We start from the raw sequence: 14,805 nt of genomic DNA, 5'->3' as shown, positions 1-14,805 counted from the left end.
CACTGTACAAATGCAGGTTTATTTTTCTTCCCTTCATCCACAGTATGAAAAAGGCTGTAAATTGTTAGGAAACCAGCTTATATACAAAGCACCACTGAAATGATGCTTTTCTTCAAAAAACAACTTATAAAAAATAATAAACATTTAAAAATTCAAGTTAAATAGTTTATATTTCCGAATGTTAAAACTCCATGTGTTTCCTAAAATATAGTACAATTAAAAAAAAAAGAAAACTCATAAAGTGACACAGATTCGAATTCCACAGGATCCCTGACAATTAAAAATATATTCTTCCCTATAAAGTAAATGTGTTCTTCACAGGCAAAACAATAAAGTGTGTTTCTCTGATTAATTCATTGAGATTTATTTTACTCTCCAACTAATGTTGACAGAAGACTAATGGTAATTTATAGTTTCTTCAAATAAGTTAACAAAACATATCCAAAATGTTAATCACCACATGCATGATTCTGGGACAGTAACAATATCTATACATATGCCCCTCCAAAAAAAAACCATTTCACCAATTAACAAGAGCCAATGTGGCCCATGAGTCCCTGGGGCAAGTCTTCTTCAAGAAGAGATGGCAGTTTCACTTGGTCCTGCTAAGGCTATTTCTGAGTGGGTATTCCCCACCCCACCCCCACCCCCAGGAAATAAATGACCCCAGGGTGAAAGTCAAGAAATGTAGTGTTTGGCCTGGTGATTTTGGAAAGTTGATGAAAATTGCAGCAACTCTGATAATTGATCCAGTTGAACTTGCCTGGTAAGGTGAGGAGATCAACTCTGAGTGTGCATAGCAACACCATGATGGGAGAGGATTACATTCATTTCTAATCACTCTAGGGCCAGGTAACATGATTGGTCTAAGGGTTTAACAGGCCACTAGCCAGATAGGTTAGTAATGTGAGATACAGAAATCATATCCCACATAAAAAGATATATTGTGCCTAAAGGCACGTGTGCCTGTTTGTGTGGGAGCTAAAAAGACAGGAACCTCTCTCTTCATTAATGTCAATATGATAAAAGCTGAACTAAATGGGTGCAAGTTTAACTATTTAATTGCTAAAAATGTTTCAAACTCTTGTTAGGAATTTCATAGTCCACAGATTCCAAAAAAGAAAATTACCACATTTCTCACCTGAGTCATTTTAAGCACCCCTTGTAATTATACCTGTTTGGGTGGGGCAGCAGGCTGAGGCTGTGTGAGGAGGAGGTGGGGGAAAAAATAAAAATAAAAATAAATCTTGACATAATAGAGGTGTTTTCTTCCTCAAGTTTTCCAAATAGCTTGCATTCTTTTTACCCCTGGATAATGCAAGCTATAGAGTGGCTGACTATAAAGACGTCCCTTCCACAGACTGTGAAGTTCAAGGTCTCATCAAGTCTATAACCAATTATCAGTGGAAATGGTGTTTTGCAGGTAAAAGTTCCTGAGGCTTCCTTTTTCAGTTCATCCTCCACATTTCATATTGCCTGTAAGAAACCTAACAAAACAGAGAATCAAACAAATTCAGGGATTCATTGTTGGGGGGTAAAAGAGGCATGCTTTAAAATAAAATCACTTGTCCATTTCAAAAAGGAACTCCTGGGAAGTTGCTAAGTTTTCCTGAACTTAACAGAAGCCGTTCCAATTTAAAGGCTATGGTTATAAGATACTAAAATGTCCTGATAAAAATACAAAACTCAGCCGATTAACTGGGTACTTTGATTATAGTAAGGTATACAACACTGGTAAACTGGGAGTGGGAGGGGGTGGCTTGTTTGCCTTTAACTCACAGATTTTTTTTTTCCTATTTAATGAGACGTTTGGACTAATAAGTTTTACGATCTCTTTATTGCTAAAAAATGTCACAAACCCTTTTATATTTCTAATGTCATTAAGTTAAGTGTCAGCGAGGTCAGGAGCAGATAAAAAACATGCAAAAGAGCTCATTACGAAGGGTTTAAGACAGATTTTCCAAGACTTCCTTTGACGGAAGGCACTGATTCTTTGGTTATCACAGCATAGTGACCATTGTAGTCAATAGGCAGAAGCACCTACATGCACATAAGCAGATTCCCACAAGTGGGCCTCAGTAATTTACATAACTTCAACATATCCAAGAATAAGAATGAAAAATTTTATGTTGAAACCAGCTATTCTATTTGCTTGAGGCTTCTGCATCCGAAGTCTACCAGGTGAGTCCAGAAACCTTGTCCACTGAGCCAGAAAGCATCCTGATAGATCACCAAACGCTTTTACTTTTCATATAAACTTCTGGGGCTTTTACACACTTTTACATCTTTTTTGGAATAAAAAGTCCAAATAGCACTCCAAACAAAAACCTCTCTCGGGTATTACTGAGGGTTGAGATGTAACATCGTATTTGTTAACTATAGTAACGATATATAATCATCAAAGTTTTGAATTGGTTTTACCTCGGGTATAACAATGTGCTAAATGAAACAACAAAAGTAGTGCTTAGGACCCTGTGGTTTTCTGGATTGAGACTAGAACTCCCTTCAGCCTCTGGGTCCACTTTTTCCCTTCACTTCTTTGCCGCCTCTGAGGTTCCCTGGTGCCACCCAGTGGCCTCTCTGAGCACTGCTTCACACCACGGAAGGCTCAGCAGGCTCAATGCTACCAGTTGTCTCAAGTACCATGACATTTGTATCTACCCGGTACTGAGCCTTACTACCTGTCTGACGCTTTACATGCATTACCTCTTTTCGTTCTCACAACAGACCCAGGACATAGAAGTTTTCGCATCCAACTGACAGATGGGAACAGAGGCTTAACGTTAGGTTAAGAATTTGCTTAGTCACAAAGCTAGCCAATGCTTGAGCAGATATTTGAACGCTTCCTCTGACTCCATGCACAAATCATCATTATTTGGATTACGGCAGCTCACGTGCTTACTGCAGATAATCTGCATAATTATCTGAACCCAAGCTTACACATAACCAAGCAACACAATCTATAGAAATTGGCTATTCACAAAGACATAGCTTGATTTCATGTAAATTACAAAAGATAATTTCCTTCTCACCTTCCAGCACAGCTTGGATTTCAGCGGAGACGTTCTTTAGGCAGTTATATAAATTCTGGACGGTGGCATTACTCTGCTCCTTTTCTTGCCACTTCTTCAGCATCCTAAACTTACAGATTCTATCATTTTCTTTCGTCTCCCGGATGATATCAATATCACTAATTTCCAACTCCAGGTTGACAATGGCGATTTTTACCCACTCCTTCCCCAACTTCTCAGCAAGGGTACTCAACTGAGTGTCTGTTAACAGGGTCTGCGTGCCATCTAAAAAGACATGAGGAATTCAGTAGTTCCTCTCGACATTTCAGTCATTAATAGCAACTTACAATGAAAATGGATTCTGCTTCTATTAAAAGGGATACTATGATTTGTAACTGTAACTGCTTTAAAAATATATTTAAATGCCAAAAAAAAATTCTGCTTTCCCAACTATCTTAAGGACTAAACGGAACTATTTCATATAATTAACCATTAAGCTGGGGTATAAGGTTCACAACGATAATTCAGGGACGAGACTATTTTACAGAGCAGCACAAATTAGGTTGGAATTTAAAAATTCAGACACCAAAAATAATTTAGGTGGCTCAAAAAGAAAAACACATAGCTTCGCCCTTGCCCACCTCTATATCACTATCTAAATGTTCGCACCACTAAAGGGGGCAGCAAGGAATCTGAACTGCAGTCTCCATTATGCCATCTCCTGGCATTAGGGGGAAAAAGCACACTCCACAGAAAAGTCAGGTATCTGTAATACCTGTTGATCTCTAAGGAAGTGTCATAATCTTGGAAGGGCATATATTTTCCAACACCAACAACCGGCCCCATAAAAAATATTAGCCCTATCATTAAACTAGATTTTCAACAATCACTGTTAATAGCTGGTTGTGCTATGGTGCGGACATGCTCGCTGGCTGCAGCTTCTTCAGGTAAAGATCCTCAAGGCATGACAAATACTGGAGGGGATGTTAGAAGGGAGTGAGAGGTAAGAGACTTCCTGCCTCTTCTCCAGGACTGCCACACCTCTGCTCGTCTAAAGCCAACAATTTATTAATGTGAATCTAACATGTGTACTTGGGACCCTTCCCCATCTCGGTTTCCTCTCCAACTTTCTAGACTAAAAGGATGGGTTCTTGAAGACGGCTTGCGCCCTCTAGTGGTTTCCTGGGACACGGCCGATCTCTCCTCACTCTCAAAACCCACTATCAAGAAAAACTGCACACGGAACCTAGTAAAAATGCAAGTTTTCAAGGCCATCCCCAAACCCACTGTTATCAATCTCTGAGCTGAAATTTTAACAAGATCTCAAAGTGGTTCTGTTAAAGTTGAGCGCTGACCATATTATGAAAAGTACACAGAGATAAACTGAATCTGAAACTACCAGGTAAGGACTGGCTATCTCAAAGAACACTGTGGAAATACCTAAAACAAAAATCAATCTTTATTAATTTGTTTATTTTGATCCCATATTGTCAACTCCAAAAAGGTTGGAAATCCTTAATCTTTCATTGTGAGTTTGATAATTTTAATTCTATTTCTAGCTACTTGGTATTGGAGCTAATTTTAAATAGCCAAATATTGGGTTGTCGGAAAAGTCATGACACATTTTTGCAATGAAAAACATAGAAAAAACATGTCATGACTTTTCCGACAATCCAATAATTGCATGAAGAAAAACTTGTTCTATAAATCAAATTAATATAAAATTGTGTCCCATTCAGTTATGAGTAAGTTCTTAGGATCTAATGTACAGCATGGTGACTACAGCTAATAATACTGTATTATATATACTTAAAATTTACTAAGAGAGCAGATCTTAAGTGTTCTCATCACCAAAAAAAAAAAAAAAGTAACCATGTGAGGTGATAGATGTGTCTGTTAATTAATTTGATTGGTATCTACAATTTCACAATGTATATGTATATCAAGTTATCATGGTGTACTTTAAGTATATACAATTTCATCTGTCAATTATATCTCAACAGAACTAGAAAAAATTGTATCCCAATGTAGTTATGTCTAAAAATAATTTCAGAGCCTCATCTATTTTGTTGACTTAATAATAAACATTTCTATAGTGATATACAGTAAAATCACAAATATGTCATCCTCAAAGCCTCCTGCTCTAGAAAGTGAAGAATATCTTATTTCACTTTAAAGAGAGTTTATCCACTTTTAGAGATTCATACCTTACAATAATAGTAAAATAAAAGGTATTTTGATGAAAGGGTTAATTTGGAGAGTTACATGAGGTCTCTAAAAACTTGAAACCTTGTCTCATATAATTTGTGTCCAGATTTTTAAACTTAGATTTGTGAATTCTTGCTGGACTTGCATTTTGAGCTACACACTCCATCTTCTGGCTCCTCAGAGTACCGTTAAATGTTTTAAATCTCTTATTGTATTTTCACAAAAACAGAGCCTTGGTCTGTGACATTTAATTGAAAGAAATTGAGCTCTGCCTCCAATAACTGAGCTGGAGGTGCTCTGCCTGGATGTAGCTTACAACTGTGAAGCCAATAACTGCACACATGGACATTCTCGTGGACACGGACAGTCAGTCCTTCACTCAGTCAACGTTCATCATCGTCTGCATAAAGGCTCCATGCTCAGTGCTATGGAAAATGTAAAGATGGACAGGCTATGACCCTGCCCTTAAGGACGTCCTCTCCCCTCAATTCTGTTAAGACTGAGTGAAGGGTTGGAGTGGGGAATCAAGCTGGAAAAGTAGGTTGGGGTAAGCCAAGGAGAACTCTTTTGCACGCCTGAGAACGCAGAACACAGGGAGGGTATCTGGGAGGGCAGGCGCATCAGGGATGTGGTTCGAGAAAGACTGACCACAGAGCACATGTGTTGGATGAACGTCAATGGCGGACCCTGGGGAAAATAATTTGTAGCCACTGATGATACTGTTACAAACCTGAGGTATCAACCATCTTCATTCTTTTATCACAGGCCTCCTCATCAGGTAAGGTGTTGCTCAGCTTTCGTCGCCTCTTACCTTAAAAACAAAACAAAACAAAACAAAAAAACAAATTTACTTAGTTTATTATTTTCTGGTCTCCATTATTTATCTTTATTATTATGTTTTTATTAATCCATCATGTTTATTATTTTCTAGTGACATTCAATCTGCTTTTTCTTTTTTTCTTTTAAAGCATCATTCAGGCAGAAACAAACTGAAAATGGCTTCTAAGGTTGTTCAGCAGATGAAGAGAGTTACAGAGCACGTAACAGATCCTTAAAGAGACCACCTTTGCACGATGAGATAAAAATCATAGCAAAAGGAAGGAATAGAAGAGCAGGTTAAACTCACTTAATGTCTAGTGACTAGCACTTACCACTTGTGCTGCTTTTCGAAACGTTCCGGCTCCGGTCTTGCTGAACCCAGTCACCTGTTTAAGTACAATGAGCATCAATTAGAAAAAGTGGTATGAAATTTGAATTAATGAAATCAGTTTGTGAAAGTGTGTGAAGCTCCAGGGTCTTGGCAACCTCTTGGAAGTTCAAATACGAGTTTGGAGCTTAACTTGGTATGTGTGCAAAAGCACTAGGCTAGACTTTTTGGGATAAACAAGTACTCCTTCCAACAGGTCTTATCGGTGAAGTGTTTCCCAAACGCAAGTCCTCTGCACACCACTGTCATGAGTTTTGCCACACCCATATGCCAGGTGAAAGGTGATTTCCTTAGTATTTCTTTAAATCTATAGCTACCACACAGAGAAGAACACTGACATCAATTGCCATATGGATAAGGGAGACATAAAAATACACATTTTTTAATTTTAAATGTATTTATATGTACTCCACCCAAAACCACCTCATATATTTTCACTCTGTGCTTTGGAAAACACCGTACGTGAGGTTCTTTCTGGGCACGTCATTGTGATTCAACGCCACCTTCCTCCTGTGCAATGTAGCCACGGCTCTATGAGGCGCCGACGTCTCAGGCAGGACTGCCATAGGTCCCTTTAATGAAGGTGCCCTAAGAGTAATGACTGATCTCATGGAACCATTAGCTTAGGCCAAAAATAAATAAATAAATATGGAGACCAGGAACATCTTACAATGCAGAGTACTAGTAAAGAAGTTTTTTTTGTTTTTTGTTTTTTAAATCAAACATAGCATGAAGTCTTATGAAGTGGTCTTTAAAACTGCCAAGAGACTTCGTTTTAGTCCAGAAGAACATCTGTTAGGCAAGTTGCTGCATGTTAAATGCCTCTATGATTACAGCCTTTGTGGTGGCTGAAAAAGAACATCTTTCAGGTTCATTTTATTGGAACAAATTAATGAATACCAAGAAAAACAATACAATCCACGACAGAGTCCCAAGTAGACTCTTTACAGGTTAAGTAATTTTAACTTGGATAAAAGGGCTTGTTCCAAACTGGCTAACTTAAGGGTATAATATTGGGAATAAGAATCAATCACATCAATAGAAAAGGCTCATGCTTAAACTAGGACTGAGAATTCCAAAATAATTAGATCGAGTTTCGTTTCTAGAGTATAAAGACAACAGGAAACACAGACTCCACACATAACCCAATGGATACAAAAGACACAAGCTGAAAAAGGATTCAAATGTTGTACAGATGATAAAGAGATTTTCAGAGCATTTAACAAATCCTCCATGTTATGGCATTTGTGCAGCAAAATAAAAATTCTGGGAGACAAACGGAATAAAAGAGTGGGTGACAACTCCTTCAACGTCCAGCTACTGGCACTTACCACTTGTGCTGCTTTTCAGAATGATACTGTAGTCAAGACTGGACTATGTGTGATACTGGGAAAAAATGCAACTGATGCAAAAATAATTTCTACTACAAACATGTGACACCGGCAGGAGTGACCTCAGTGCTATTTGCAGATGAGAACGCTACACGTGGGAGACAGACAGGTCCACACTCCCACATGGAGCTGGTTAATTCTGGGGCTGAAACTAGAGTCCATACGACCCCACTCCCAACCCAATGCTTCTGTCTCCCTTTTGGCTCCAACATGTGATCACTATACTCATGTCTGTTATTCTATAAACTTCCTTCAAGTAGAATTGGAGGTCAAGCTCAGATCTGCCTGAGGAGGCAGCTGGGAGCAGCTATCCGGTGTCCCCTGAGACTCTCCTCTCCACAGGGGGCCCTCTCCCACCTCCCTCGCAGCAGGAGAGGACGCTAAATAGGGGGTTGTAAGAGGGCTCCCCTGCACCAAAATACTAAACAGGGAGACTGCAGTCCCACAGCTGTAATCACAGAGAGTGGGAGCTGCCCGGTGAAGACCCAAGAGGCAGCATCAAGCAAATGAGACATGTAATCAGCCAAAATACAGATCTAAATCCAGGTCACGGAAGAGACTTTGGCACAATACCCCTAATTCACATGAAAATATCTGAGATCCAAACCTCAGAACGGCAAGGGAAAAAAACAATTCTGCTGACCAGACCCACCCACTGTTGGAAGCCTCCACACACTCCCTGAACCACCCACTGACCTCCAGGGATCTGGACATGGTAACTGAGAACCAGGACTGGCACTTCTGTTCTAGGAGCCAGGGCCTTTGTTTCTCTTCATCAGATTTTTAAATGTTATGATGACAGGACAGGCCGTTACTCTATTTGCTTTCCCATCCCCACTGCCCCACAAACCAAAACACTTACATTCTCTCAGTTTCGCTTTCCATACAATTTCCTCGGAATCCATTTCAACCAACAGTAATTTAAACTCCACTGGTTGCTCCAAATACACTTCAATATAACTTTTCAATTTTAAAAGTGAACCATCCACAAATTCAATTTCCTTTAAAAAAAAAAGTGATTTTTTTTAAATGGAAAAGTTGCATTAATTGACAACATAAATATCAAATAAGGAATGATGACAATTAGGAGGGTTAGTGCTTATTTGAATGCTCACTGACCTTTTGACCTTGGAAATGTCACTCCTTAATCACACACCCTCTTATTCGCTTGCTTCTGGCCCCTCCTACTCCAACCTCCTTTTCTGCTTCGTTGAGGCTTCCAGTCCTTGGCCCTGCTTTGCTATCGCTTAACTTTCCAGCCCTTTCCCGATTTCAATGTTTCATATTCCCAAATGAGAACATGTGCTCACCCTTTCATAGGTGTTTTTAAACTTCCTCACCATCTTTGGCCTAAATCATTCTACCACCTGGAACATATTCAACAACAATTTATAGAACTACGCAGGGTGTTTCATGCACTCATTGAACGCCACATTCCCCCAACAAATCCTTCTTTTTTTTTTCTTTGCCATTTTATGGATAAAGAATCTCAGAAAAGTGAATGAACTTGCCCAAGTCCACAACTACAAAGCAGTAGGACTGATTGTGAACCCACACCTTCCGACCCCCAAGTGTGAGGTCTGAACCACTACACACTGCCCCCTGCCTTCTGCCTCCCCTGCTCCTTTCCCGACTGGCNTTGGGCCAGTGAAGCAACGTCCTCCACAACTAGACTGAAGAACAAAAGGACAGCAACTTGTCTGTTCCCCTTCCCCCGATTCCCCAGCACTGTTCCCATCCCCCCAATCCCCAATAAAAATCTTTAAAAAAAAAAAAAAACCACTAAGGGAACTCTACAGCATTTTGAAGGAGCATTATCAAAGAAAACAATCTAAGTAATTACATGAAATGTGTGACGTTAGTTATGCTGTTTTGTGTTTTCCCTACTTGGGGTTACTTTTATACAGAAATTTAAATGACTGGTGATATTATGTCTTCTGTATACAAAATTACTTACAAAAACTGTCCCCTGGAAAGAAGTCTGGGGGTCACTTTTTCATTGTGTTTCTGGAGAAAAAGTACATAGATAAGTTAGGTAATATAAAATTAAATGTTTTCTTAAATAAAGCATTTTAGAACATCCTATTTTATAATTAAAAGATACTTACATTTTCAGCTTTACAGTGTTCACAGTGAGGTTGAATTTTAATAAATTCTAAATGACAGAAACAAAGATTTACTTATATGAATGTGCTTGGCAGTTTCAAATAAAATTTATAAAATACGTATGATTATAAAATTCAAAGGTATATGCCCCTCAGCACTAATGATATTTAAAAGAATATTTTGGAAAACGTTTAAGTTCATACCTGAATTCAAATGATCTGTGGGCAAGACTTTATCCTCCCATTCTTCAGCTGTAAAAGGTATTGTCACATATGTATTGACACATGTCAATCACAGGGTAAATCACCTACTACTTAAAACACACACCTTCAGCTTCACAAATAACAGAAACTTGAAACATACAGAGGGTGCCAAAAATATGTGTACACATTTTAAGAAAGAAAAACTGTATTAAAATTGTAATACTCAATATATATCAATAACAAAAGATGAATACAAGTCACGTTTGACTTCCGCAATTACAAGAGGTGCTCAAGGTGGTTATCATCAGCGTCCAGACATTTCTGATTACGGCAAACTGCTGCTTGAGCAACGCTGACCAAAGTGTCCACTTGTATACATTTTTTTTTGGCACTCCGGTATATTTAAACATCTCCATGAGTCGATTCAATGGCACATGACACATTACCACGTTGGTGAATCCCACTGTAAGTCTGATGCATGAAATAAAGTTTGAATGTGACTCAAGTTTCAATGCACCCCATTTTGGTACATAAGTCTGTATCTGATCTCTTCTTCATCCTTCATCACTACTCTCATCATCCTTCACCCTGATCCTCAGGTCCTCCTCTAACAGCACAGCGTGAGGAGAACAGTATGAATGAGGGGAAACAAGAGGGCAGGCACATTGCCTCAGTCTTACCCTGCGTGGCAGCTTCCTCGGGGGAAGGCTCTCCTAGCTCCCCATCTGTGAAGACAAGAAGGGCTTTTAGGGCACAGGTGATCACAAACAATCTCTTCATTTATTACTCACCTAGGCCAGTGTCAACTGGAGAGCTGCAGCCCCCACTGAAGAGTCATTCATGGTGACCAGGAGTCAGGGACTAAGCTGGAGTCATTATCCCCAAGATAACGCTTGACAGGCATTAGCCCTCCAGGTTATCATACAGCTAGAGAGGGAGTAGCTTGGAAGTGAGGAAAGGAGTAACATCTGATTTGAGGCATAAACTGGAATCAGATTTTAGGCGTGGTCTGTAAGAGTCCCTGATTTAGCGTGCAGACTCCTCCCACATGGCTCACGGCCCAGTGTGGTCCAGCTCCCCAGCGCCTGTCAGCCTCCCCGCACTTACTGCCCGCTGATCACTCCTTGCCATTTCTCCACACCAAAGCACACTCCTCCCTTGGGGCCTCTGCACGTTTGTTCTCCTCCCACCAATATTCATGTTACTGATTCCCTCACAGCCTTGAGGGGCTCTGCTCAAGTGCTGCCTTCGCTGACAGGCTTTCTTCTCCCCTGAAACAGGGCCCGCTTGATGCACTCACTCTTTGCTCTTCATTTTCCTCCAGGGCATGCCCTCCTCCCCTACCTGGCACACTATACAGTTAGCATTTCTGCTTACTGACTCCCCACTAGAATAGAAGCTTCATGCGGACTGTATCTCTAGGGTCTGGTAAGTGCTCAATGACTAGTTTCTGAATGACCAGAATTCCGTAATACAAACGCGTACTAGTACTAGGAGAGGGAACAGCAATGAATTTTCCTATTATCTACACTGGCTGCTAGTTGCATAAGCTTGGCTCTCTAGTTATGTTACTAAGTCCCTCCGTGCCCCACTTTCCCCATCTGTTACATAGGGGTTAAAACAACACCATCCCCACAAAGTCAGGAAAATTAATTATAGAGATTGTGTCTGGCACTTGCAAGTGCTCAGTGTGTTACCTAACCATTAATAACAATTATTTTGCTATGGTGATGGGTAGGAATCATTAAAATATTCAAGAACTGTAAAGCAGACAACAACTCTGTCACTTGGGGTCAGACTAAATGTGTCAAATGCACGGTCTTACGTTTTAAAGGTCTGAACAACCTTTTGGAGGGTCGCCCTGGGGTGAAGACAGGCACTCCTCAACACCTGTGGAAGGTCCTAGACCAGAGGTGCAGACACTCCCCCAGGCCAGTGCTCCAGCCCTAGCCACACAAGCTGCCTGATCTTTCAGGCTATCAGTGCAGTGTCCAAGGACCAGCGTTACAAGAGAGAACCAGCTTCCCAAAATGGCATTTTTTAAGATGAAACGGCAAAAGGAGACTAAGAGTATTCAGAACCCTTGACTCAGAATACTACAGATGAAAAGGTTCTGAAATACTGACACAAGTCCTGTACCCCACAACCCTCCAATCGTACTTCCTCTGCTGCTGTCCTCTAAAAGACCATTAAATTCTAAATTATTTCATGGTTGCACATCTACATTGTATTGCATCCATATCCCATGGTTTTCTATCTTGCTGTTTGCCTTGCGAACACAGAGAAAGGGAACACAGAGAAAGGGAACGAGATTAGCAGCGGTTCTCCTGTGGGTCGCGACCCCTTTCACAGGGGTCGCCTAAGACCATCAGAAAACACATATTTTCGATGGTCTCAGGAACCGAGACACCGCTCCTCTATCCGTCTCCAGGCGGGTCCGCCCACATGCAGATACACCCACATACGAGTACCCGGCTTCAAGACAAAATTTCATTTATTTGTAATTAGAAATAAATATTTCACAATATATAANTGACTCATAGGAAGGTCAAATATCAACATTAACAGGAGTTTGGAAGAAGTTGATTCTTCCAACCGTCATGGATGACTTTGAGGGGTTCAAGACTTCAGTGCAGAAAGTAACTGGAGGAGATGTGGGGAAAACAGCAAGAGAACTAGCACTGAAAGTAATCTAAAGATGTGACTGAATTGCTACAATCTCGAGATAAAACTTAAACAGATGAGGAGTTGTTTCTTATGGATGAGCTAAAAAAGTGATTTCTTGAGATGGAATCTACTGGAGAAGATGCTGTGAAGATTGTTGAAATGACAAAAAAGGATTTAGGATATTGCATAAGCTTAGTTGATAAAAAAGTGGCAGGGTTTGAGAGGATTGTCTCCAATTTTGAGTAAGTTCCACTGTGGGTAAAATGCTATCAAACAGCACTGCATGCTACAGAGAAACTGTTCGTGAAAGGAAGAATCAATCAATGCGGTGAATTTCATTGTCTTATTTTAAGAAATTGCCACAGCCGCCCCACCCTTCAGCAACCACCACCCTAATCAGTCAGCGCCATCAACAATGAGGCAAGACCTTCCACAGGCAAAAAGGTTATGACTCGTTCGCTGAATGCTCAGATGATGGTCAGCATTTTTTAGCAAGAAAGTATTTTTTAATTACAGTATGCATATATATATATTGTTTTTTTAGACATAATGCTAGTGCACACTTAGCAGACAACAGAATAGTGTAAACATAACTTTTATATGCACTGGGGAACCAAAAAATGTGTGGCTCCCTTTATTGCGATATTCGCTTTATGGTGGAACAGAACCCGCAGCGTCTCCAAGGTCTGCCTATGTATCACTGAAGTACACTGGGTGCTACCATCATTAATCAATGGTCTTAACTGGTCCCTCTCCTTTCTCATTCCAAGTCACTAGCATTATCCTCACAACCTTCAAAGGGTCACCAGGGCCTTTAAAGCCGAGATAACATTTCCCCTGGCCCCACTCCTCCCAGAGCCCTCCTATTTCCTGTTTCCCAGAAGCCATCTCAGTGCCTTGAGCCCAGCTACACATTCCCATAACCTCACCTAGGCACTGCAGTTCCTTCGTCCAGGAGAGGTCATCTCTTCCGGAGATGCTTTCACCCTCCAAACCCAAAACAAATGACACCACATGGAAAGCCTTCCTGAAAACCCATGGCACTTTGTACCCATTTCATTGGAAACAACACATTATATTAAAATTATTTCTTTACAGGACTCTAGTATTTCTCCCTCTATGCTGGCATCTTTGGAGGGAAAAGATCGTGACTTACTCGTTTTTTATTTCTTAGGCTATTATCCCAGGCTGGCTTGTAATAGGCACTTTTGGTAAATGTCAGTTAATAAATCATTAATAGTATAAAACTAATAAGAACACCTTAGATTTACATAGAGTTTTACAAACTTCAGAGTGCCCCAAACCACTACCTTATACTATCCTTAGAGCAATCTTGGGAGATTATCCCCATTTTGAAGGCCCCAAATTTGGTTAAGAGAGAGCACACAATTAGACTATTCGAAATCCACCAGCCACCAACATCTTTGTATGAAAGAATTCTTGCAACCATCTCAGTCTCTTCCTGGGCACACTCACCCATTCAGTACGTACTGTTCCCTCTCCTAGTGGTTCTTAACCTTGGCAGCACATTACAGTCACCTAGGAGCTTTAACAAGCCCAATGCCCTTGCCATTCCCAGAACAATTAAGTAAGTATCTTCTAGAGAGGAGGCCCTGGCTACAGACTTCTTTAAAGTGCCTCAGGGAATTCCATTATGCAGCAAAGGTCAACAACACTGTCCTAAGCAAACCCTTCAAATCGATTCCCACATCCCAGACAAGGCTGCTGTTTGCTTCTTGTGCCTGCTTTGCACAGGAGTTTCCTCAGCTGCATTGTTGTAAGGCTCACATGGCAGTAGGTTGGAAGAGGCCCTTTGAAAGGGAACAGGTCCGTCTGCATGCAAAAGCTAAGGAAGGCTGACCACCCTGATAGCTTCTATGTAGGGCATTAAGGCCCTAATAATGTAATACAATAATGAACACGGACCACTACAATTAGCTCTCTCCTGCTTCACATTTTAATATAATGGAATGAAAACATGTTTTCAACTTTTCATATGCTATAAAAAAAAA

General features: G+C 40.4%; 1 protein-coding gene across 1 annotated transcript in view; it reads right to left on the bottom strand.

Moving 5' to 3' along the window:
* The window catches only part of LOC109373638 (NACHT, LRR and PYD domains-containing protein 1b allele 5-like), an 18,923-nt gene continuing 4,118 nt past the window's right edge, over positions 1–14,805 (bottom strand). Inside the window, exons 4-8 of the mRNA XM_019627663.1 lie at positions 8,680–8,818; positions 6,371–6,424; positions 5,950–6,030; positions 3,033–3,296; positions 1–1,487 (exon numbers count right to left, since the gene is read on the bottom strand). Of these exons, the coding sequence (XP_019483208.1) occupies positions 1,468–1,487; positions 3,033–3,296; positions 5,950–6,030; positions 6,371–6,424; positions 8,680–8,818 (558 nt within the window). The 3' untranslated portion in view covers positions 1–1,467. The remainder of the gene's footprint in view (positions 1,488–3,032; positions 3,297–5,949; positions 6,031–6,370; positions 6,425–8,679; positions 8,819–14,805) is intronic.

This window comes from Hipposideros armiger, unplaced genomic scaffold, assembly GCF_001890085.2.
Source record: "Hipposideros armiger isolate ML-2016 unplaced genomic scaffold, ASM189008v1 scaffold_16, whole genome shotgun sequence".
Taxonomy (NCBI): domain Eukaryota; kingdom Metazoa; phylum Chordata; class Mammalia; order Chiroptera; family Hipposideridae; genus Hipposideros; species Hipposideros armiger.
This window is presented reverse-complemented; position numbering and strand designations above follow the sequence as displayed.